The sequence below is a fragment of the Takifugu flavidus genome, chromosome 3, assembly GCF_003711565.1.
Source record: "Takifugu flavidus isolate HTHZ2018 chromosome 3, ASM371156v2, whole genome shotgun sequence".
Taxonomy (NCBI): domain Eukaryota; kingdom Metazoa; phylum Chordata; class Actinopteri; order Tetraodontiformes; family Tetraodontidae; genus Takifugu; species Takifugu flavidus.
This window is the reverse complement of record NC_079522.1, coordinates 18,793,297-18,817,206: the sequence shown is the minus strand read 5'-3', so window position 1 is coordinate 18,817,206 and position 23,910 is coordinate 18,793,297. Positions and strand designations below refer to the sequence as shown.

General features: G+C 42.0%; 1 protein-coding gene and 1 long non-coding RNA gene across 5 annotated transcripts in view; one reads left to right on the top strand and one right to left on the bottom strand.

The window, feature by feature from the left end:
• Positions 1–246: 246 nt before the first annotated feature.
• abat (4-aminobutyrate aminotransferase) overlaps positions 247–23,910 on the bottom strand; it is a 32,198-nt gene continuing 8,534 nt past the window's right edge. For all 4 annotated transcript variants that reach the window (XM_057028639.1, XM_057028640.1, XM_057028641.1 and 1 more), the window contains exons 7-16: positions 23,804–23,884; positions 23,364–23,456; positions 21,961–22,023; positions 21,448–21,511; positions 21,112–21,260; positions 9,608–9,745; positions 6,756–6,923; positions 6,479–6,625; positions 5,368–5,479; positions 247–1,085 (exon numbers count right to left, since the gene is read on the bottom strand). In XM_057028639.1, coding sequence (XP_056884619.1) covers positions 964–1,085; positions 5,368–5,479; positions 6,479–6,625; positions 6,756–6,923; positions 9,608–9,745; positions 21,112–21,260; positions 21,448–21,511; positions 21,961–22,023; positions 23,364–23,456; positions 23,804–23,884 — 1,137 coding nt within the window. In that variant the 3' untranslated portion in view covers positions 247–963. The remainder of the gene's footprint in view (positions 1,086–5,367; positions 5,480–6,478; positions 6,626–6,755; positions 6,924–9,607; positions 9,746–21,111; positions 21,261–21,447; positions 21,512–21,960; positions 22,024–23,363; positions 23,457–23,803; positions 23,885–23,910) is intronic.
• Positions 11,097–23,910, top strand: part of LOC130523382 (uncharacterized) — a 27,948-nt gene continuing 15,134 nt past the window's right edge. The window contains exon 1 of the long non-coding RNA XR_008949880.1: positions 11,097–11,452. This is a non-coding gene — a long non-coding RNA (uncharacterized LOC130523382). The remainder of the gene's footprint in view (positions 11,453–23,910) is intronic.

Sequence of the window (23,910 nt, the reverse complement as noted above, 5' to 3'; positions counted from 1 at the left end):
CCAAGTTAATAATTTTTGCTAAAAAAAAAAAAAATACCCTTTACATTTTCTGTCATTGTTGAAATACTTTTCACACTATTCTTTTTTTAACTTTTGGGCTACTGGTATAGAATAGAATATACTTCATTATGCCTGAAGGAAAATATTGTGCAGTATTGCAAAGTACACATTTTACAAATGGGAATTGGTTATTGAAAAATGTGATATGATTTCAAAGATGAAATATGATAATGCAGTGGAAAAATATTTAGTCCATCACTTTAATGTTACATTTAAAAAAATATACAACAAATTACAGTTTAGCATAAAATTAAGACAAAACAAGGTCATAAAGGAAATTCACATTTTTTTCAGGAAAATCATTGCAATTAAAACTCATTTAGAAATAACAGGAGCAAAAAATATTTCTGTCAAATACAAATCACTGGATACCATTAAATTACATGCAGGCTTAGTGATTTGTATATTGCTACACAATTGCACAGTATTTTCTTCAATTCCTTTTTCTTTTTTGCCCTCCTAAAATTGAGCACTGTTAAGAGAAGCTAATAAGCTACTGTATTTATAAATATTTTCTTTATTTTATTGATGTATATGTGTTAAAAAAAGATTATGTGTTTGGTTGTAGAATTTGTGGAAGAAGGTGTCGAGTATATTACTATGATGTAACACACACATGCCATCTTCTAGTATACTATGACTCAAGTCAGTATATGTAACACACTACACATATCAAACCCAGCATTAAAATATTAAAAATTGAATATTCAACAAAATACGTTGTTCCAACAGTGGTACACTCTCTTAGCGTTAAATTATTTATGACAACAAATATAATTCTGGACAGGTCTTTTTATTGGTCCAGGGTCTTGCGTTATTTCTTATTGCATGGATCTGACCTGATTTGTGTTTATTTTGAAGTTAATGTTCTGAATCAACAGTCTATTGAAGTATCTGTTTCTTTCACTTGAATTGGGCCAACACATCATTGAAGATGTTGAGGAAAAGGTGAACATGGTATTCCTTAAAAATCAGCGCTGGTCGGAAGCGAATTGATCGATCCCCACATCCACCCAGAAGGACACCTGTCAAAAACAATGTTACAATATTGGTATTTATGCAGTATATGTGATTCAACTTGACAATACTACTGGATACGTTTTACATTTTTTTAGTCAGGACCCTTCATCCCCAGAATAAGATGAAAGGTGGCCTGTTGATCAAGGACCTGGACTTTGAATCTAGCTCTATAAAGGACTAGCACCAAGAGGCTTTGATCACAAAGCTCCTACTACATTGCAAGCTTTACTCAATCAATCAATCTTTATTTATATAGCGTCTTTTACAATCAGAATTGTTTCAAGACGCTTTCCAGAATCCCAGGGACTAACCCCAGACAAGCAACAGTGGCAAGGAAAAACTCCCCTTTAACAGGAAGAAACCTTGAGCAGGACCAGGGTCATGTAGGGGGACCCTCCTGCTGATGGCCGGCTGGGTAGAGAGAGAGGAGGGGGGAGGACAGGTAGACGATAGAATAGGTAGGAGAGGAGAGGAGAGGTAGAGGGAAGGGGGGAGGAGAGGAGAGGCATAGAGCATAGAAATACATACAAAAATACATTATATTGAATTAAATTGAATTGAATAAGCTGCTGGTTGAGTGGGTCAGCAGGGTTGGAGGTCAGTATACAGCTCTGAAGGCGGCGATACCTGTAAATGGATACAGAAGGGGGGAGGGGGGGAGCAGAAAAACTACACAGGAAATTACTACTAATCCAACTAAGCCCATATAATCAGCCGGCTCTATGTATGCTACATTGCACATTAGATAAAGATTTTAAGATCATATCTGTCCTCCCTTCTCTGCCTAGCTGGCCTTAGGCAGGAGGGTCCCCTCATATGAGCCTTGAGTAAGACCAGGCTTGCAGGGTTTTTCTATGTCACTGTTGTTTCTTAGGTGTCAGACCATGGGTTTCTGCAAAGCACCTTGAGATGATATGTAAAGATGATCCTTACTCTCAGCCACACCCAAAACTTTCATTCAAGTATGTATAGTGTGACCTCAGAGGGCCGTTTCTTGTAAAGTCTAAAATTTCTTGCCCATTAGCAGTTCATCCAACAACCTACTGCTATCTGAGCTTTACTAAACTGATGCATACTCTGAGCTCGAATCAAAATGCTCCTAGTAGTGTGGAGCTCGATCTAAGTGAAACCGAACCAAATACATCCATTCATAAAAATACAGCGTAGTTTGTTGAAATTTATGACTCGCATCTCATCTCACACTACAATCTTTTTCTGGAGGAAAAAATAATTTTATTAAATTATTATTTATTACTTATATTGTCTTTTGGAAAACAATACAGCAGAACCATCATGCTCTTTTAGGATTAAAATGAGTTGGTTTATTACTGTTGCTGTTTACTGACCTGATTCTGTCTCAATCAATCTTTATTTATACAGTGTCTGTTACAATCAAAATTGTATCTAGGCACTTTATAGAATCCCAGGGCCTGACCTTGAGCAGGACCAGGCTGTCTGTTGATTTACATTTGTTTGCCTGTTTGGACTTCCTACTGGTACAAAATTAATGAAATATTTAGACTTTCTGATTGGTCACTAAACTTGTACATAATGATCACATAAAACTATGCCTGCCTTTAAATTATACATTGGTCTAATTTTGAATAATTCAGATGAATGACTGTAAGAGGATTTGAATGACTGAATAGCTGAATAAACATAGATGAATGGCAATGGTAGTTCATCTAGTATATGAATATATATTATATATATCCATTTTCTACAGCCTTTTGCCCTTCAAGTGGTCCCAGACAAGTCACGTGCTCTCTACCCAGCCGACCATCAGCAGGAGGGTCCCCCTACATGAACCTGGTCCTGCTCAAGGTTTCATCCTGTTAAAGGGGAGCTTTTTCTTGCCACTGTTGCTTGTCTGGGCCTTGAAACAATTTTGATTGTAAAAGACGCTATATAAATAAAAATTGATTGATTGATTGATTGATTGATTGATGGCAGGGCTAGCAGACCCAACCATTCACACTTAATTGATCTTAGAAAATAACCTTTCGGGTCGACCGATGCATTGTCTTTGAACCATGGGGAAAGGGAGAGAACCATGCAGACACAGGAAAAACAGGCAAACTTCACATAGAAAAGCCTCAACAGAACAGAAAAGACAAGAAACAGAAAAGAGACAATGGTACTGACAGCACACTGCCCCACATAGACAACTCTTCCCGGATCGTTTTATACATTAATGGCATGTCCTTTGTAACAAACATTAGCAGTTTAGACATTTACAACTGTACACTCACTTTAAATAAATGTTTGCACATGCAAACTATGTGCAATGCACATTTATTAGTTCAGGAATTACAGTCAGTAACTCAGTTTTTATAAGCTTGAAAGATATCAATATATTCATCCATCCATCCATCCTCTACCGCTTATCCGGGGTCGGGTCGCAGGGGCAGCAGCCTAAGAAGAGAAGCCCAGACTTCCCTCTCCCCAGCTACTTCTTCCAGCTCATCTGGAAGGATCCCCAGGCGTTCCCAGACCAGTCGAGAGACATAGTCTCTCCAACGTGTCCTGGGTCTTCCCGGGGGTCTCCTACTGGAGGGACATGCCCTGAGCACCTCACCAGGGAGGCGTCCAGGGGGCATCCTAACTAGATGCCCAAGCCACCTCATCTGGCTCCTCTCAACGCGGAGGAGCAGCGGCTCTACTCTGAGCTTCTCCCGGATGGCAGAGCTTCTCACCCTATCTCTAAGGGAGAGCCCAGCCACCCTACGGAGGAAGCTCATTTCGGCCGCTTGTACCCATGATCTTGTTCTTTCGGTCATTACCCAAAGCTCATGACCATAGGTGAGGGTAGGAACGAAGATCGACCGGTAAATCGAGAGCTTCACCTTTTGGCTCAGCTCTCTCTTCACCACTACGGACCGGTGCAGAGTCCCTGTTACTGCGGACGCCACACTGATCCGCCTGTCGATCTCCTGCTCCATTCTTCCTTCACTCGTGAACAAGACCCCGAGGTACTTGAACTCCTCCACTTGGGGCAGGATCTCCTCCTTGACCCGGAGAAGGCACTCCACCTTTTTCTGGTTGAGAACCATGGCCTCGGATTTGGAGGTGCTGATTTTCATCCCAGCCGCTTCACATGCGGCGGCGAACCGATCCAGTGATAGTTGGAGGTCACGGGCCGATGACGCCAACAGGACCACATCATCTGCAAAAAGCAGAGACCCGATCCTGAGGTCACCAAACCGGACCCCCTTAACACCATGACTGCACCTAGAAATTCTGTCCATAAAAATTATGAACAGAATCGGTGACAAAGGGCAACCCTGGCAGAGACCAACCCTCACCGGAAACGAGTTCGACTTACTGCCAGCAATGCGGACCAAACTCTGACACCGATCGTACAGGGAGCGGACGGCCCGTATCAGGGGGCCCAACACCCCATACTCTCGGAGGACCCCCCGAGGGACACAGTCAAATGCCTTCTCCAAGTCCACAAAACACATGTGGACTGGTTGGGCGAACTCCCATGCACCCTCGAAGACCCTGCTGAGGGTGTAGAGCTGGTCCACCGTTCCACACCCAGGACAAAAACCACATTGCTCCTCCTGAATCCGAGGTTCAACTATCCGGCGGACCCTCCTCTCCAGTACCCCTGAATAGACCTTACCAGGGAAGAGTGTGATCCCCCTATAGTTGGAACACACCCTCCGGTCCCCCTTCTTAAAAAGAGGGACTACCACCCCGGTCTGCCAATTCAGCAGCACCGCCCCCGATGTCCACGTGATGTTGCAGAGTCAAGTCAACCACGACAGCCCTACAACATCCAGGGCCTTAAGGAACTATATTCAGTCAGAATATATTCAGTCCTTGCATATCAGGGAGCTTTTTAAAAAAAAAGAAATAACAGCCTAATGCTATTTCTAATGAGAATAATTTAACTTTCATTAATAGTCATGTTTTTGGCAAATATGTCTGAGGCTGATATATTGTCAGAAGGATTTATAAATCAATAGATTACCTTTTTTAGTATAGATAGCTGATTTGAACAAAAGATTTGCAATACAAGGTAATACAAGGTCGGACATTTTAAATGGACAGATATCCCTAGCTGGATGTATGGACAATTCTAAACTTGGCAACAATGGCATCTTCCCCAAGGGTTGTTGCTGCATTCTTAGATTTTTAAGAAAAGTTGACATTAGATGGTACAAAAGTTATGCTAGCACAGTGCCATGCGCTTGGCTGCCGACTCATCCAGCGGTGTATGCTGAAAACAATAAAGTGATCAAGAACATGAAACAAAATAAACTATAATTAACTGTATACCTTTGTCTCTTGTCTTGAGCAGGATACTATTGCGTGTTTCATCATCACAGACATCAATGGCACAAAATGTTCCCTGCCCTCGAGCGCAGCTTAATATTCCGGGGTATTGAACCTAAGGAAACATTTAGATATATCTATTGAAAATGTTAAAATACAAAGACCACAAGGTCATTAGTATTGTCATTAAAATATGTGTCAGTGAATGAAACTAATTCAACACAACTTTATATACCATTGGTACAATCAAGAGCATTTCAGCATCTGCATCTGCAAGCATTTCAGAAATTCAGTGCCTGACCACTGGGCAAGCAATATGGGCAATATGGGCTCTTAAGAATAAACACTCCAGATGATGGCAAGCAGAGTAGGATGAAAGAAAGGGGGAATAAACCTGCTAGTATATGTATAGTATAGATCTGCTTAAAAAACAGGGCAGATGAAAAACAATCTGACCTTGTGGTTTTATAAGCCAAAATGGTGAAAAAACTTCATAACAAACTTGAAAAATGAAATTTCATTCTAAGGAATACACCTAATTAAAGAAATTATTACAGGATACGCCTCTAATTAGCAGAGTGGGGACAAAGGAGTAAGGAAAGGAGAGAAAAGAGAAATAAATTAACACTAATCATAGGAACAAAAATAAAATCAGCCACAACTTTAAGGTGATTACGAAACTCCAATTTACTCATGTTGGCAAGCAGCAGTGTATCAAGAGAAAGCATGGGTAACAGTAATAAAGACCCAACTGAGAACATTTTTTGAGAATAAATACAAAATTTTCCACACTTTCAGGGCTAGAGAAGTAAAAATATCAAAAAGTTCAATTTAACTTGTCTGAAAACACTGACAACCAACATGAAAACATACAAAATAATGATAAATAATTTATGTTGTCAAATCACATAGAATTTGTTAGCCTTTTCCCCACTTTTGAAAAGCAAGCTCATGGTTGTTATATAAAATGGTCAAAATAGTTTAATTTCACATGATTTTAGGGTTAATTTTGTTTGTATCAAAAATGATGAGCTAATTATAGCACCACAATTTTGTCATCAATATTCACTCATACATGGTGCGTCATTAATTTTAGTTCAATAAAGAACACTACCTGTAGTTCTTGAAGGCCATCTAGCAAGGCTTTTCCAGAATGAGTCACTTGTTCCAGAAGGTTTTCTCTGCGAATAACATTAAGAACCTCAAGTAGAAACAAGTTCTTTGATGGGTCACCCATCCATGTATTAAAAATCCGGTACGGCTGAGGAGAAAAAAAGCAAAAACTGGGATTGAGAAAACAATAAGACTTGATACAGTACATTTAATTTAAAAAATACACATAATAAAGGTGCTGCAATTAAATAAAATATTGAAATCCTCCAAAATCCAACCTTATCAGCTTGTAATTCATCCTTGTGATAGTATCCACCAGTCAGAAGTTTCTTGCTAAAGGAAACAATATCAGCAGGGTCATCCATGCCCCAGTGCTCATGTGCCCAAAACTTTCCTGTGGAACCTCCACCAGTTTGGACTTCATCGACATGGAAAGCACAGCCATGCTGAAGTGACAAAAGATTGACAAGTCAGACCTTAATTTTGAATTTATTAAACTTTACTTTAGCCATTTGATTTTTTAAGTTTAACAAGGCAGATAATCATTACACTTTTTGGCAAATGTTGCATCCTCCATCACCCTCGTTCTTTTGACAGTGGCATTCAAGACTATCTTAAGTAGAGGATGCGAAGGTGGTCAGGGCAGCAAAGTCCTGACCACCCTCGAACACTGGCAAGGAGGGGTTGAGGGATTTCATGGGCTTGTTGTCCCCAACTGCCAACAGGTTGTTCATCACTGAACACAACGCTCAAACCTACAAGACCCTGAGGGACCAGCAGGAGGCCAGTTACCATGTGAGCCATTTACCTGTCCTGGACCACCAGGGACTCGTAGCCCAAGGGTCCCTATGAATGGCCCGCTGCTCTGCCCAGCAGCCTGGGCCCGTTACAGCAATAAGTGTTAGAGGTAAGGGGTTGATGGAGGCATGTAAGCCTGTCTCGCACTGGTGAGGGTTAGTCAGGGAAAAGCTTTAAATTGTCTGGTGGTCTGGGAGAAGGTAGAGGAATCCCATTGTAAAGCAATGAAGAACACAGCCTGGCAACCTGCTCCACTCTTGTTAGGCACTACTGTCTTTTTATCTTCCTAATAAGTGATTATTTTTCTTTGAACCCCTCCCGGTGCCGCTGCACTTCCTCCTGGAGCCATTGTTCCTGTCTCATCATCATCCAGCAGCAGGTGCTCCCTATCATATGAGTCTTCTTAATTCCATTGTGGATGTCCTTCGCCTCCATTAGCAGCCTGTGTGGGTGAGACTCTGAATGGAATATGTACCAATTGAGCAGTGTGTAAACCTACTGGAACCACTATGGGTATGTGAACTGTGGGATGACCTGCTCCGGTTGCTGCTCTAAAGGAAAATATTAGTCGGTGGAGCTGAGCACAGAGATAGGTGGAATTTAGCTTGGAGGGTGAGGCATGCTCTGATACTGTATTATCTATGATTTTTTTTAGGTTGCGTTGAATCTGGCCGGAAGCACCAATATTCAAGAATTAGACTTAAGAATTATTACTAGTTGGGTGGCAGATTATGGACTAGATTAATTTGCTGCCAAAGAGTTGGTCAGAATTTGTGGGTTGTTACCAGAGAGTTATTGCTGTTGCGTTGGGTTGATGAATTAGATCATTATGGAGCCAGCCAGGAAGTGAAGTCACTCCTTATAGCTATGGTGTATCTATACCATGTACTGTATGTTAAAAGTTATTTCCAATTGACTTTTTGTATAGGTCTGGTCCTTGGTGTGTTCCACTGAGCTGAAGTGTTACGTTAATACTTTTTCCATGATTAGGTCCTTCACTGCCAAACATGGAGCTGCTGAAAAGCAGGTTAACACAAATCAAGGTAGACAATGTAATAATTTCATTGATAACTAGAGACAGTAGCATGTAATATGTTGTGTTCCAAGATATTCCATGAGCCTGTTTCATTGAAATGTATTTTGGCATGATTTTTTTGTTTGTTTGTTTTAACCATTTACTTATTGCATTGTTTTTACTTGTCATAGTGGACCGGAAGAAAGAGCTCGGGCTCTTATAAATATGGTGGTAAAACACTCGCAATCTTTTTTGTTCATTGTGGATGACTGTGGATTCAAGAAGTTTGTGGGATTGCTTGAACCCACAGATGTTCTTCCCACCAGAAAAGCTCCCAAGAACATGGTCCTGAAGATATATGAGAAGGAGAGAACCAAGGGCAAGGCATAAGTGGTGGGGGACGAGGCTGCGAGTCTCAAAGAAGATATGTGGGTATCCATTAATATGAATGCATATCTTGCAGTGACCTGCCATTATGTGGAGGACCCTGTGAAGCTGAACCAGATACAGCGGCAAACATTAGTGCTGCTGCCAGGTCTCTTATTGGAGAATGGGGCTTTGAGGGAAAAATGACTTCAATTGTGACTGATGCAGGAGCCGATATGCTTGTCTCTGTCAGAATGCTAAACCTGAGACATGCACCCTTGCCCCAACCTTTTTAAGATGGCCAAAACATAATTTATGCACATCAGCATCTTTTGTACCACGTGAAAGGATATTCTCCCAATTGTGAGCAAAAAACAAAACTGGTTAAGTCCAAATACCGTTTGAAAAAAAATGTACCTCAATAAAATCTTTGAGTGTCCCCATCCTAAATCAAAGTAAAGATCCAACCAAATTGAGGTGTGTATGCGCCTCTTGTTCACTAATTACCCCGTGTAATTTAATTTGACTGCAAACCTGAAGTGCAAGACTCACTTTTCGCCAGAAGAGGACACTATAACTGAAGCTTTGAGTAATTAACTTATTTTCGAAACAACTGGGCCAAGTGGTTCAGTGGTTTACAAAAGATTCATTCACCCAGTTATTTACTAGCTACAGACATCATCTTAAGGTTGTTAACTAAAGCACAATGTTTAACTTTTTAGTGTAGTAGGGGGCTTTGTGATCAAATCCTCTTGGCACTGGTCCTTTACAGAACCAGGATTGAAATCCTGCTGGTGCCATCGCTGGACCACACCTTGCAGGCTTTCTTACAAAATGTGTATACACATAGTTTGCCATTTTTTGAAAGATTTGTGCCAATATTTTGTCCAAACAAACCAAGTTTTTCAGTGATTTATTAATTTTAGAAAAGCAGCTTCTTGATATTTGTACCTTGCGTGCAATATTGCGAAGGCTTCGGAAGAAGTCCGGAGAGGCGTGGTTATCTCCACCTTCAGCCTGGATTGGTTCAATCACAATGCCAGCAACAGGCTTTCCCCTCTGTCGCCACTTCACAATCAAATCTTCCACCTGAAGATAAACAAACAAAAAAATCAAGTAAAAATATGGATCTTAATCTTTGACACAAGGAACAACGCCACTTAATTATGCACTCTCCACATAATATACACACGTCTTACTTACACTTTAACGAGTGAAGTTTACATTTTAACAGATCTTGTTAAATGGAGTAAATGGTTTCAGCAAGGGTTTAAAACAATAATATATAACACCTTCAAAAAATAACAGTCTTGGCAGCCACTTGAATGTGCTTCTGCACTGAATCCATTATTTAGATATGGACTGTACAAGGTTACCTTTAATAAAAAGGAGACATTTTTAATCAATTGCACACTACCTCCTGTAAATAATACTGTACACTGAGCCTTTTTGCTTGAACATAGAATCTAATAGTTATCTAATATAATAATTATATAAGTGGATCTGATTGGTTTACATGTACTTTCATTTTTCTTTTGGAGTGAACTTGTACATACAGACTCAAAACTTCCTATTATTTGAAAACCTATTTTCTATTTAAACATAGCCAAGTCTACAGTCTTAGCATTAGCTGTCCTAATGTGGCATCTAACAGACTTGCATAATAGGCTACATGCTACTGCTGTTCTTTTTGTTTCAACAAAAAAGTTTTGTATTGTATTGTTTTTATTTCCGTTTAACACAATGATTTGCAAATCTTTTTAAACTTATATTCCATAGAATACACTACATAGACAAGATATTTAATAATAAACCCACCTTATTGTTTTTGACAAATATTTTGATTTTGATGCTTGCAACATGTTCCAAAAAAGCTGGGACAAGGGCAACGACAGACTTGTGAACAGGTTAATCGGAAACAGGTCAGTGTCACTAATGGGTATGAAAACAGCATCCCCAAAAGGTACAGTTGTTCACAAGCAAGGATGAGGAAAGGTTCACTACTTTGTGAGCAAATAGTCCAACCGGCTAAGAACAATGTTTCGCAATGTAAAATTGCAATCCATTGCTGGTGTCATATACTGTAATATCTGCGATATGTGGGTGGGATGGTTGAGGGTGAGCGAGTTGTCTCTATTTTGTTTTATAATGTATTGTCTTTATTGTACTGTATTGGGCAGTATTGTATTGTAATGTATTGTAATGTCTGTATGTCTTAGTATGTAGCAAATGTTGTATTTTATTTTTCATAATTCTGTATGTGTCTCCTGGATCCACTCGAAAATTAGATGTTGCATCTCAAGGGGCTATCCTTTAATAAATTCAAATTATCTACAGTCCATAATATCATCAACAGCAGAAATCATTGCATGGAAACAGCAAAGCCAAAAAACAGCATTGAATTGATATGACCTTCAATGCCCTTCAAAATGATCATTCTGTAAAGGATATGACTATGTGGGCTCAGAAATATTTCAGAAAAACATTCAATTAATGAAGTTTGTTACTACATCTACAAGTGCAAGTTAAAACTCCACCATGGGCCCGAGCTCATCTGAGATGGATGGACACAAAGTGAAAAAGTATGCCATGGACTGACAAGTCATCATTTCAAATTGTTTTGGAAATCACAGGCCATGTGTCCTCCAGTTCAAAGAGGAAAAGGACATTATGCAATTTTATCAGTGCAAAGTTTAAAATCCAACATCTGTGATAGCATGAAGTGTTTTAGTGTCCCTGGCCTGAGGTAAATTGCACATCCATGTAGAGACAATTAATGGTGAAAAGTATATACAGGTTTTGGAACAACATACACTGCCATCCGAGCAGTTTCTTTTTCAGAGACATCCAGGGACATTCTGCATGTGGGTTCCTTGTAAAAGAGTGCGGGTACCAGACAGGCCTGCAGTCCAGACCTGTCTCCAGTTGAAAATGTATGGCGCAATATGAAGCACAGGGAGTCGGTGTGCAACTACGCAAAAACGATGTCGGACTCCGTAGCATTCTCTGGTCCCCTCCCCAATCTGGCCAGCGATGAAATGTTTAGTTGCAGTTTTTGGGGAAAACCTGGTCTGATTAGGAGAGACAGTGTCCATCCCACACGGGATGGTGCCTCTCTCATTTCTAGTAACTTGGCTAATTTTATTAGACCCAAAGTCACCTGACAATCCAGGGTCCAGACCAGGATGCAGAGTTGTAGTCTTACACACCTCTCTGCTGCTTCCATAGAACCCCCATCCACCAATAATAACATATTTAACACTATAGAGGTAGTCTCTGTTCCACGGTTAAAAGTTCACCAAGCACAGTGCAGGGGAGCGGTCAATCACCATAATCTTATTAAAATTAATACAATAGCACAAATTGGAGAAACTAACATCACAATTAAATGTGGACTATTAAATATTAGATCTCTTTTGTGCAAATCCCTGTTGGTGCACGACCTGATAGCGGATTATCACATTGATTTATTTTGTCTGACTGAGACCTGGCTTCAGGAGGAGGAGTATATTAGCTTAAATTAATCTACTCCTCTTACCCATCTTAATTATCATATTCCTCGTGCTATTGGTCGAGGAGGGGCAGCAATCTATTACTCCAAGTTATTAATTAATCCTAGACCAAAACATGGCTACAGTTCATTTGAAAGCCTGACTCTTGGCATGACCCATCTGAACTGGAAGGCAGAAAAGCCACTTTTGTTTGTAGTTGTATATCGGCCCCCTGCTGGACCACATTCAGAGTTCCTATCTGAGTTCTCTGATTTCTTATCTGACTTGGTCCTTAGAACAGACAAAGTCATTATTATTGGAGACTTTAATATACATATAGACATTATAAATGACAGCTTTAGAAATGGCTTCATTTCATTACTTGAGTCAGTTGGTTTCCTCCAGCAGATAAACCAACCAACTCATAGCTTCAACCACACCCTATAGCTAGTTCTGACTTATGGTGTTGAGGTAGAACATGTGTCAGTGTTCCCTCAGAACCCACTCCTGTCAGATCATTCTTATTTTTTGATCACTTTTACATTTATGATTAAGGTTTCTTCTATGCTCAGTACACAGTCTTACTATAGCAGATGTCTTTCAGATAATGCTGTAGCTAAGTTTAAGGAAGTGATCCCTGTGCCAATCCCAGGACCACTGTGTGTTTCCCCAGGGATCAATCATTATAACCTTAGCCCTGCTGAGGTTGACTCTATTGCTGAAGGTGCAGCAACCTCACTGAGAATCACGCTTGATTCTGTTGCCCCCCTGAAAAAGAAAATAGTAAAACAGAGGAGGTGTGCCCCCTGGTATAATTCACATATCAGGACCCTCAAGTAGAAAGTGTGAAGACTAGAAAGGAAGTGGTATTCTTGTAAAATAGATAGCTATCATCTAGCCTGGAAAGACTGTCTGGTACTTTACAAAAAGGCCCTCCGTAAGGCTAGAACAGCTTATTTTTCTTCTTTAATTGAAGAAAACAAGAACAACCCCAGGTTTCTTTTCAGCACTGTGGCCAAATTAACCAAGAGTCACAGTGTTTTAGATCCACGTATCCCTTCTTCCCTTAGTGGTGAAGACTTCATGAGCTTCTTCACTGATAAAGTTCTAGCTATCAGAGAAAAAGCCAACCGGGCCATCCCAACAACTGGACCATCACCAGATGTGCTTACTGTGGGAACATACAGGTTCTCCAACGAGCCCTTAAAATGAAAAATGGCGCTGTCCCAGGCGGCAGCCAGTAGTAGCACTCCCTACACTTAAATGTTCTTTTTTTTCGTAGTGTTTGTTATACTTGTTTAGATTCTTTTATATTTGGATTTTCTTTCTTTCTTTCCATTTACAACTGGAGTATTCAGTTGCACCATGTTCTGGAGGCTCGAATACTTTTTTCTGTTTTGCGGTGCTTGGGTTATTCGTGGCCCCCATCAGCTGTGCCGAGAAGCGGACCCGTATTGTTTACACACGAGACCAGCTGATGGCTCTAAGACCACCATCCTTCGTGGTCGGAGAGAAACCGCAAATCCCGAAGGAGCTGAGGAGGAAACAACGAGGGAGTAAGGCTGGGGTTAAACAGAGGACGAAGAGGCGACGTTTAGGCAAGGCTCCTTACGCATATATGCCTACACCTCGGTATGAGCGGAACATTAACTGATAGAGTCATACCGGCTCAGACGTCGCCCGGGTCAACAAGGTCCGTGTCAGGGGTCAGGGAACCAGGGCTGCCTGATGTCAAATTGGCTACTGGAACAAGGCATTCATGGAGCAGGGCAGAGAACATGGTACTGATGGAGTGTTACTACGGGAGTAACCCCAGCAAGAGAGGGTACATGCAGAGGATGTGGGAGAGATGGGTACTTCGAAACCCCACATCCTCACTGACTAAGAAGCGGCTCTTAGCTCAGTGTTCGAATATCCGCAATAAGAAGCTGCTATCACAGCTAGAGATTGACGAGGCACGGCGGTCTGCCTCACCCACGGTACAAAATATGCTACGGCAGGGGGAGCCAGGACGCCAGGTCAGTGTGGGGGTGATTTCATCACCCCCCAATATCGAGATTGGGTACACAGCCCCAATGACAGACGGAATCGGGACAAGGGCAGCTGACCTGAGAGAGAGAATCATGGAGTCCTGGGGGAACCCAACTACCTCCCTGCCAAGGCTAACACACAAAGTACCAGATGAATCTCTGCTGGAAGACTTGAACACGGCGCTGTCAACCATCCCTACCACTACCATCACTGAGACCAATCAGCTGATGTATGCAGTGGCAACGGTAATCCTATAGATGCTTGGCTATAAGATGAAGAGCATGAATAGCCATAAGGAGCAAATGGCCCCATGGAGGAGAAGACTAGAGGCAAAAAACATGGCAACACGGAGAGAAGTCAGCCTCCTAACAGAGCTGAGTAGAGGCGTGAATCTAAGGACAGAGCGGCCCAAGAAGTACAACAAACTGTCCATACCTGAGGCACTGGAGACTGCTAAGCAAAGGCTCACAGCCCTGGCTACCCGACTAAAGCGGTACACAAGAGGAAAGTAGAGGAAAGGAGAATAAACATGGTGTTCTCCACTAACCCAGCAAAGGTCTACTCTCAATGGCAGGGCAACAAGATGACAACAGACCCCCCCAGGGCTGAGACGGAACAATACTGGAAGAGTATCTGGGAGAAAGAGGCAACGCATAACACTACTGCCCGATGGCTGCAAGACCTACAGACTGAACACAGCCAACTCCCAGAACAAGACCCAGTAGTCATCACCTTAGCAGACATCCAAACAAGAGTGTCCAAAATGAAGAGCTGGACAGCACCAGGGTCCGATAAGATCCACGCCTAGTGGCTTAAGAAGCTGACTGCACTCCATGAACGCCTGGCAGCACAAATGAACCAGCTGCTAACATCAGGGGACCACGCAGAGTGGCTAACCCAAGGCCGAACAGTCCTCATAATGAAGGACCCCCAGAAGGGCACAATACCGTCCAACTACCGGCCCATAACCTGCCTCAGCACCACATGGAAGCTCCTATCAGGCATCATAGTGGCTAAGATCAGCAGGCACATGGATCAATACATGAGCAGAGCACAGAAAGGCATAGGGAACAACACCAGAGGTGCCAAGCACCAGCTACTGGTCGACAGGGCAATCGCCCAGGACTGTAGGATGCGGCACACCAACCTGTGCACTGCCTGGATTGATTACAAGAAAGCCTATGACTCAATGCCGCACACATGGATACTAGAGTGCATAAAGCTGTATAACATCAACAGGACACTAAGAGAGTTCATCCAGAACTCCATGAAGCTGTGGAACACGACTCTGGAGGCCAACTCAAAGCCAATTGCGCAGGTGAGCATCAGATGTGGCATATATCAAGGAGATGCTCTGTCCCCCCTGCTGTTCTGCATAGGCCTAAACCCCCTCAGCCAGATCATCACCAAGAGTGGCTATGGGTACCAGTTCCGAAGTGGAACAACCGTCAGCCACCTCCTCTACATGGACAACATCAAGCTGTATGCCAAGAACGAGCGTGACATCGACTCCCTGATTCACCTCACTAGGATCTACAGCAAAGACATCAGGATGTCATTCGGGCTAGACAAATGTGGGCAGATGATATCTAGAAGGGGAAAGGTGATCGCAACTGACGGGGTTGAACCACCTGAAGGGAACATCACAGATGTGCAGGACAGTTACAAATACCTGGGGATCCCACAGGCAAATGGTAACCATGAGGAGGCGGCTAGGAGGTCAGCCACAGCCAAATACCTGCAGAGGTTAAGACAGGTCCTGAAAAGTCAGCTGAATGGTAAGCACAAGATCCAGGCCAAGATCTGATTACGCCCTGCCAGTAATCAGATACCCTGCTGGCATAATACCCTGGCCACTGGAAGAGATACAAGCCACTGACATCAAGACAAGGAAGCTCCTCACCATGCACGGAGGGTTTCACCCTAAGTCCAGTGTCCTGAGGCTGTACACAAAGCGAAAGGAAGGGGGCCGAGGACTAGTAAGTGTCCGAACTACTGTCCAGGAGGAAACAACAAGCCTCCAAGAATACATCAAGAAGATGGCCTCCACTGACCCACTGCTGAGTGAATGCCTCAGGCAACAAAAGCCCACCAAGGAGGAGGAACCTGAGGGGCTATCATGGAAGGACAAGCCCATGCATGGACTGTACCACCGACAAATTGAGGAAGTGGCTGATATCGAGAAAACATACCAGTGGCTGACAAAGACCGGACTGAAAGACAGCACAGAGGCACTACTCATGTCTGCACAAGAACAGGCCCTGAAAACCAGAGCAATAGAGGCCAGGGTCTACCATACCAGGCAAGACCCCAGGTGCAGACTGTGTGGAGATGCACCTGAGACAGTCCAGCACATCACAGCAGGGTGCAAGATGCTGGCAGGCAAGGCATACATGGAACGGCATAACCAGGTGGCTGGCATAGTGTACAGGAACATTTGCACTGAGTATGGGCTGGAGGTCCCAGGGACCAGGTGGGAGACACCCCCGAAAGTGGTGGAGAACGAGCAGGCCAAGATCCCGTGGGACTTCCAGATCCAGACTGACAAGATGGTGGTGGTCAACAAGCCTGACATAGTGGTGGTGGATAAACACCGGAAGACAGTGGTGCTGATAGATGTAGCAATTCCGAGTGATAGCAACATAAGGAAGAAGGAACACGAGAAGCTGGAGAAGTACCAAGGGCTGAAGGAGGAGATGGAGAGAATGTGGGGCATGATGGCAACAGTAGTCCCAGTGGTGATCGGGACACTAGGGGCAGTAACACCCAACCTGAGTAGATGGCTCCAACAGATACCAGGAACCACACCAGAGATCTCTGTCCAGAAGAGCGCAGTCCTAAGAACAGCTAAGATCTTGCGCAGAACCCTCAGACTCCCAGGCCTCTGGTAGAGGACCCGAGTCTGAAGGAAGGAGGTACTGCCCAGGAGGGCGAGGAAGAGTTTATATATATATATATATTATATATATATATATATATGTATATATGCTTATAATATATGCTGTATATATGCTTATAACGTTCTAATCCCTTTTGTATTTATTTATTCTGTTTCTATACTTTGTAAATACAAAACCTAGTCTACAGTTATATTAATCCACGTTAGGCTGCTACTACAATTCAATTTCCCTACGGGGATGAATAAAGTACATCTTGAATCTTAAACTGCTTCACTCCTATATATTTTTCTGCGGCGTCATCGCTAATTCATAAATCCAAGACCACCACGTGTCTTTTAGATCCCATCCCAACACACCTGTTGAAGGATGTTTTACTATTGATAGGCAGTTCTATCCTGGACCAGATCAATTGTTCTTTAGTGACAGGTTATGTACCCCGGTCCTACAAGGTGGCAGTGATTAAGCCGTTGCTTAAAAAACCATCACTGGATCCCGATGTGTTAGCAAACTATAGGCCGATATCCAACCTTCCTTTTATCTCTAAAATCCTTGAGAAGGTGGTGGTGACTCAGTTACTGGAGCACCTGCAGAGAAACAGCCTGTTTGAGATGTTTCAGTCAGGCTTTAGAGCTCACCACAGTACAGAAACAGCACTTATTAAAATTACTAATGATCTTCTTATAGCTTCAAATCATGGACTGGTTTCTGTGCTGGTTCTGCTGGACCTCAGTGCTGCTTTTGATACAGTTGATCACAGCATCCTGTTACAAAGACTGGAACATGTGATTGGGATTAAAGGGACAGCACTAGACTGGTTTAGATCATACTTATCTGATAGATACCAGTTTGCTCATGTCCATGGCGTTCCCTCTTCAGAAAGTAGGATTAACCATGGAGTTCCACAAGGTTCTGTACTTGGACCAATCCTTTTCACCTTGTACATGCTTCCCTTAGGAAACATTATTTGGCAGCATGGGATAAATTTTCATTTTTATGCTGATGACACTCAGCTATATTTATCCATGAAACCAGAGGAGACAGAGCAGTTAGTGAAGCTTCAGACCTGTCTTAAAGACATAAAGTCTTGGATGTCTTCAAATTTCCTTCTCCTTAATTCAGGAAAAACTGAGGTCATGGTGTTTGGTCCTGAACCTCTCAGGGATAGATTAGATCACATTATCACTCTAGATGGTATCTCCCTAGCATCTACCGTATTTTCACGACCATAAGGCGCACTGTAATAAAAGGCGCAGTCTGAGTTATGGGTGCTATTTCTGTATTTAAAACATACATAAGGCGCACGGTATTATTAGGCGCATTCTGAAACATACAGTAAAAAATGACAACGGAAGTAAAACAGTGGGCCAGATTCACGAAGCGTTCTTATGAACAAATTTGTTCTTAAGTCCCACTTACGAACAGTTTACGAAGATTGTGGCATTCACCAATTTCTTCTTATCCTGGATTTATTCGTAGGTAAGAACAAATCCTACGAACACTCAGGAGTACTCTTGCGCACATTTCAGTGCCGACATGTTGGCATGGTTGGGTTTTCTTCTCTTGTGCAGTTCAATAAAATTCAATATTACAATGATAATTATGTCATATTTATTTATTTATTTGTTTATTTCCTATTTTTGGTGATTTACGGAGAATTTTAAAATTACGTAAATGTGCCAATGACTTAACATTAATCAACCAAATTGGAAACCATGCCAAAACTGTCTTTTTATTTGATTTTATCTTGATTTATTTTATTAGGGGATCGAGGATATGCCCTGGCTCCCTGGTTGTTGACGCCACTGACCAACCCTCAGACTCCACAGGAGTTTTATTCAATCAGATGCATGCGCGCAGTCGCTCCACCATTGAACGCACCATCGGCATGTTAAAGGGGCGCTGGATGTGTTTGGACACAGAGCCACAACCCCGTGAGGATGTGCGTCCTGACGCAATGATGGGGCCAGACTGCAGGCACGCGGTTCACGTTCGAGCGCGATTAATTGCCCGTTTGTGAATAAAATGCATTATTGTCACAATCCGAGCACAGCTTTTACACGTTTATTTTTTTTACATTCTTCTTTTTTTTACATTCTCGTTGATTTCTTTAAGCGTGTTGGCTATAGTCATCAGGGTTGAGGCAATTTTATCAAGCGTGTTAGCCATCCTTTCTTGATTGTTCAACACGGCGTCAGAAATCAGGCGTGGAGAGGCAAGCTTTGGGCATTTGGCTGCTTTTTGCGCTGTCTACAGGGTCCTGCTGCAGTTCCTTTTATGGGCATTAGTGGGCGGTGACTTATGCTAATCGTATGTTAATTAGACTCACCTGGCACGCGCTTTCAACTTACAAACAGATGGCATTCATCAATCTAAGAACACAGCTGCGAACAATTCTGGGGCTTACGAACGCGTTGATGAATCCGACGTAGGGTTTTCTTAAAAAACTTCTTAATAACAACTTAAGAAAGAATCTAAGAAGATTCTTAAGAACATATTGGTGAATCTGGCCCAGTGAGTTTCGACACATTTATTGAACAAAATATTCATTCTTCCGCCACAAAACTATCAAAGTTTTCATCTTCTGTATCTGAATTAAATAGCTGCGCTATTTTAATGTCCAACATTCCGAATTCCTCTTCTTCATCACCTGAATCAGACTCACCGGTCGGTTCATCCATGTTGGTGATGTGGCTGGGCACGGTTATCTTGTCGCGGCAGTAGGTACGGAAGATAGCCACCCTCTCCTGGTAATCTGCGAGCAGCCGCTGCGCAACAGTTGTCCTTGCGCGTATGGAGAGATGTCGCCTCCTCATAAAGCGAAAACACCAAGACGGACCTCCTTGGAAGTGCTCAATGTCCATTTCTGCAGCAATCGCTTTGGCCTTTTGCCAAATGGTCACAGTAGAGACGCCCCTTCCAGTTGTTCGCTGTTCCACAACCCACTGTTCCACTCGGTCTTCCAGCTCAGGCTGCCAGCTCACCTTGCTTTGTTTCCGTGGAAACTCAGCTTCGTCTTCCTCACTTGGCGCAGTTCATTTCCTTGTTTTCTCCACTTTCTGACCATGGACTCATTTACATTAAAATGTCTTGCAGCTGCCCGATTGCCATTTTCAGCCGCATATTCGATGGCCTGCAGTTTAAAGTAAGCCTCATAGGCGTGTCGCTTGACCGGCGCCATTTTAGGGGGTTCTTACGCATAGGTGTGCCGCTAATTGATGGGCGGAGCGTTTACCGTACTGCACCTACCAAAGGCACACAGCAGATTTTGGAACTCAGTCCACACACAAGGCGCACCATATTATAAGGAGCACCGTCGATTTTTGAGAAAATCTCAGTGTTTTAGGTGCGCCTTATAGTCGTGAAAATACGGTAGTCTCTCTGTGAGGAATCTTGGAGTAACTTTTGATCAAAATTTGTCCTTTAACACACACATCAAAATAGTCTCTAGAAGTGCCTTTTTTCACCTGAGGAAAATCACAAGGATCCAGGTTTCTCCTGGAAATTATTAAAAAATGATTTCAACAACAAGCAGACTGTAAAACATTAAACAAGACATCCTGCTTGTTTAATGTTTTACATTAAACAAGCAGGATGTCTGTTTTACATTAAACAAACAGGGCATATCCAGCAGGACAGCACTGATAAGTTTAGGCATCAACTCTCTGGAAAAACACACACCGCTGCAATAGCATAGACACAAGTAGGTAATATATTATAGACCCTAAGTTATAGGCAGTCGAGAACTCTGTTGCAAAAGGAAATTTTTATGTTGCTGAGAGAGGACCCTATGCTTAACCTTTTAGGAAGTTTCAAAGATCCTGTTCAAACCAACCTTTTTCTTAGGCACTCAAAAAAATGGAAATAAATGTTTGTTTCCTACAGAATGTGTAGTACAAACCTTTGGCTGATATTCAGATCAAATCTATGATAAATTAATGTAAAAAAAACCCCATGAAATTCAAAAAGGTTATCAAATTCTCACCACTCTATCTTAAGACACAGAGTAATATTTTCTGCACACAAATCTGCCTACCTCTTCTAGGCAGCGAGCTTCCTCTTGCCCATTTTCTCTAGTGAATTCCTCTAAGGGGTACTGCAGTCTGGGAAATGGGGCTATTGGCCAGTCAAATGATGGAACATCCAGTTTGTGGATTGATTTGGAGTGTGTTGTAGCCAAACAACCTTTAAGCGAGAGACCAAGAACTATCAATATAACATATATAACATACAGTATAAAAAATTAGCTAAATAAGTTAAATATAGATGCATGTTTCATATCTGGACATTATACTGACAAGCACATATGGTTTTAAAAAATTTCCAACAAAAATACATGTATAAAAGAATATCAGCAATGTATTTTATATACCCATGGTTCTCCCATGGAAAGCTCCCATGAATGATAATATACTGAGGTCCGGACAGCCTGGAGCCTAAGGCAGAAATTCAAAAAAGTAAAAAATAATAAATAAAAAACAAAGAATATAAAAAATACACATTTTGGATAGGTTATAGTATAGTATAGTCAAGTATAGTATAGTATAGTCGGACAGACAGACAGACAGACAGACTGACTGACTGACTGACTGACTGACTGACTGACTGACTGACTGACTACAAAAAAGTCCTACAATTTTAGAAGAGAAAAATATAAAAAATACACATTTTGGATAGGTTATAGTCAAGTATAGTCAAGTATAGTATAGTATAGTATAGTATAGTATAGTATAGTATAGTATAGTATAGTATAGTATGACGGACAGACAGACAGACAGACAGACAGACAGACAGACAGACAGACAGACAGACAGACAGACAGACAGACAGACAGAATGAATACAAAAAAGTCCTACAATTTTAGAAGAGAATTTCTTTCACTCACCTGGTTTATCATGCATGTGCTGATGTCTTCATTAGATGGAGTATTCTTACCTCTTTCCTTGTTCTATGACAGAAGAAATTAACTTACTCCCAAGTTCTAAAATTATTTTGGAAGTCTATTTCTAAAAGAGGCTGCATGTCCCACAGTGAGCAAAATACACATTACAGGAACTTCCTGAAAGAAAATCCCAGATCTGGTCGATTTCCAACATAACACTTCATGTCAATTGTATTTTTTTTTAAATACAGTTGACACAATATTGCATAAATGAATTCAATTAATTAATAGATACTCATGGAAATAAGATTTAAGGCATGTGGACTGGTATTGCCAAAAATAAATGTAAAGCACACATCAATAAATTAACGCAGAGTGCACATCAGGATAAAAAATAACAGTACAGAAACATCACTGACAAAGTGAAATTACTGTGAAAATTGTGACACAAACCATAAATTTAACCTAATGACACAAAAGAGATCTATGATCTTGAAATATTAAGAAATGTTGAAACTGCACTTTGCTGGGGTTTCACTATTCCTTGAACGCTGTCTTTGATTATAGCACTCTGATTATCTGAAATGTGGTATGAAAGGTTTGTCATACTGCTTTTTGGCAGATGATGCCCTGATGCCCTACTGAGGAAGTTGGCAACCAAGTGTGAAACCAAATGCGAGGCCATGGTCCTCGGCTAGAAAAGGGTGGTTTTCCCTCTCCAGGTTGGTGGAGAGGTCCTGCCTCAAGGGGAGGGGTTCAAGTATCTCGGGGTCTTGTTCGCGAGTGAGGGAAAGATAGAACATGAGATTGATAGGTGGCTCGGGGCAGCCTCTGCAGTTATGCAGTCGGTGTACCGTCCCTCTATTCTAAATAAAGAGCTTAGTCAAAAGGCAAAGCTCTCAATTTACTGGTTAACCCATGCTCCCACTCTCACCTATGGTCATGATCTTTGGGTAGTGACCGAAAGGCCAAGATCACGGATCCAAGCAGCCAAAATGAGTTTCCTCCACAGGGTGGCTAGGTGCTTCCTTAGACTTAGGGTGAGAAGCTCAGGCACTCGGAAGGAGCTTGGCATAAAGCCGCTGCTCCTTCTCATTGAGAAGAGTCAACTGAGGTGGCTCGGGCAAATGTTTCAGATGCCCCCTGGATGCTTCCCTAGGGAGGTGTTCCAGGCATGTCCCACCAGGAGGAGGCCCTGAGGCAGACCCAGGACACGCTGGAGAGAGTACGGTAAATCTCTCGGCTGGCCTGGGAGCACCCCAGAATACTCCTGGAAGAGATGGGCGAAGTGTATGGGGTGAGGGCTTAGGCTGCTGCCTCTGTGAACCAGCCTCGGATAAGTGGAAGAAGATGAGACGAGACGAGACAGGACGAAGGTTGTATGGATTGCATCACTGTTTACTTACCCTATACCAGATAAACATTGCTTTGTAGGCATTTTCATTGGAGCAAGAGCCACAAGCCATAGTCTGAACACGGGTCATACCACTAGGAGCAACCTGATTAAAATAAAAGAGTTGGCATTACATACTTATATACACACAGGGAACGCCAGTATTTCAATAATAATGCTTTTGTTTTGTTTATTATTTTTCCTTCATACATACTGATGAATATGAAATAGTATAATCAAGATCACTGAAGTGCAGACCTTCAGATTACATCCAAGTTACTTAAATAATTTCAACCCAGAATGACAAATTGAAAAATTAAGTTAGGCATATATATATATATACACACATACATACATATATACATACATACATACATACATTTACACATAGTCTGAAAATAAGCAATGTTCACACATTTATAAAATAAAAATGTTTATATGCATGGTACTGACTGATAAAAGACTTTGAGTGATCTTGTCTGGAAAGTTGTGGGGCGGCAAGATTCCCAAAGCAGGACGGTTTACAAATGTACTCTAAAAATGGAACCACACAAAAACAA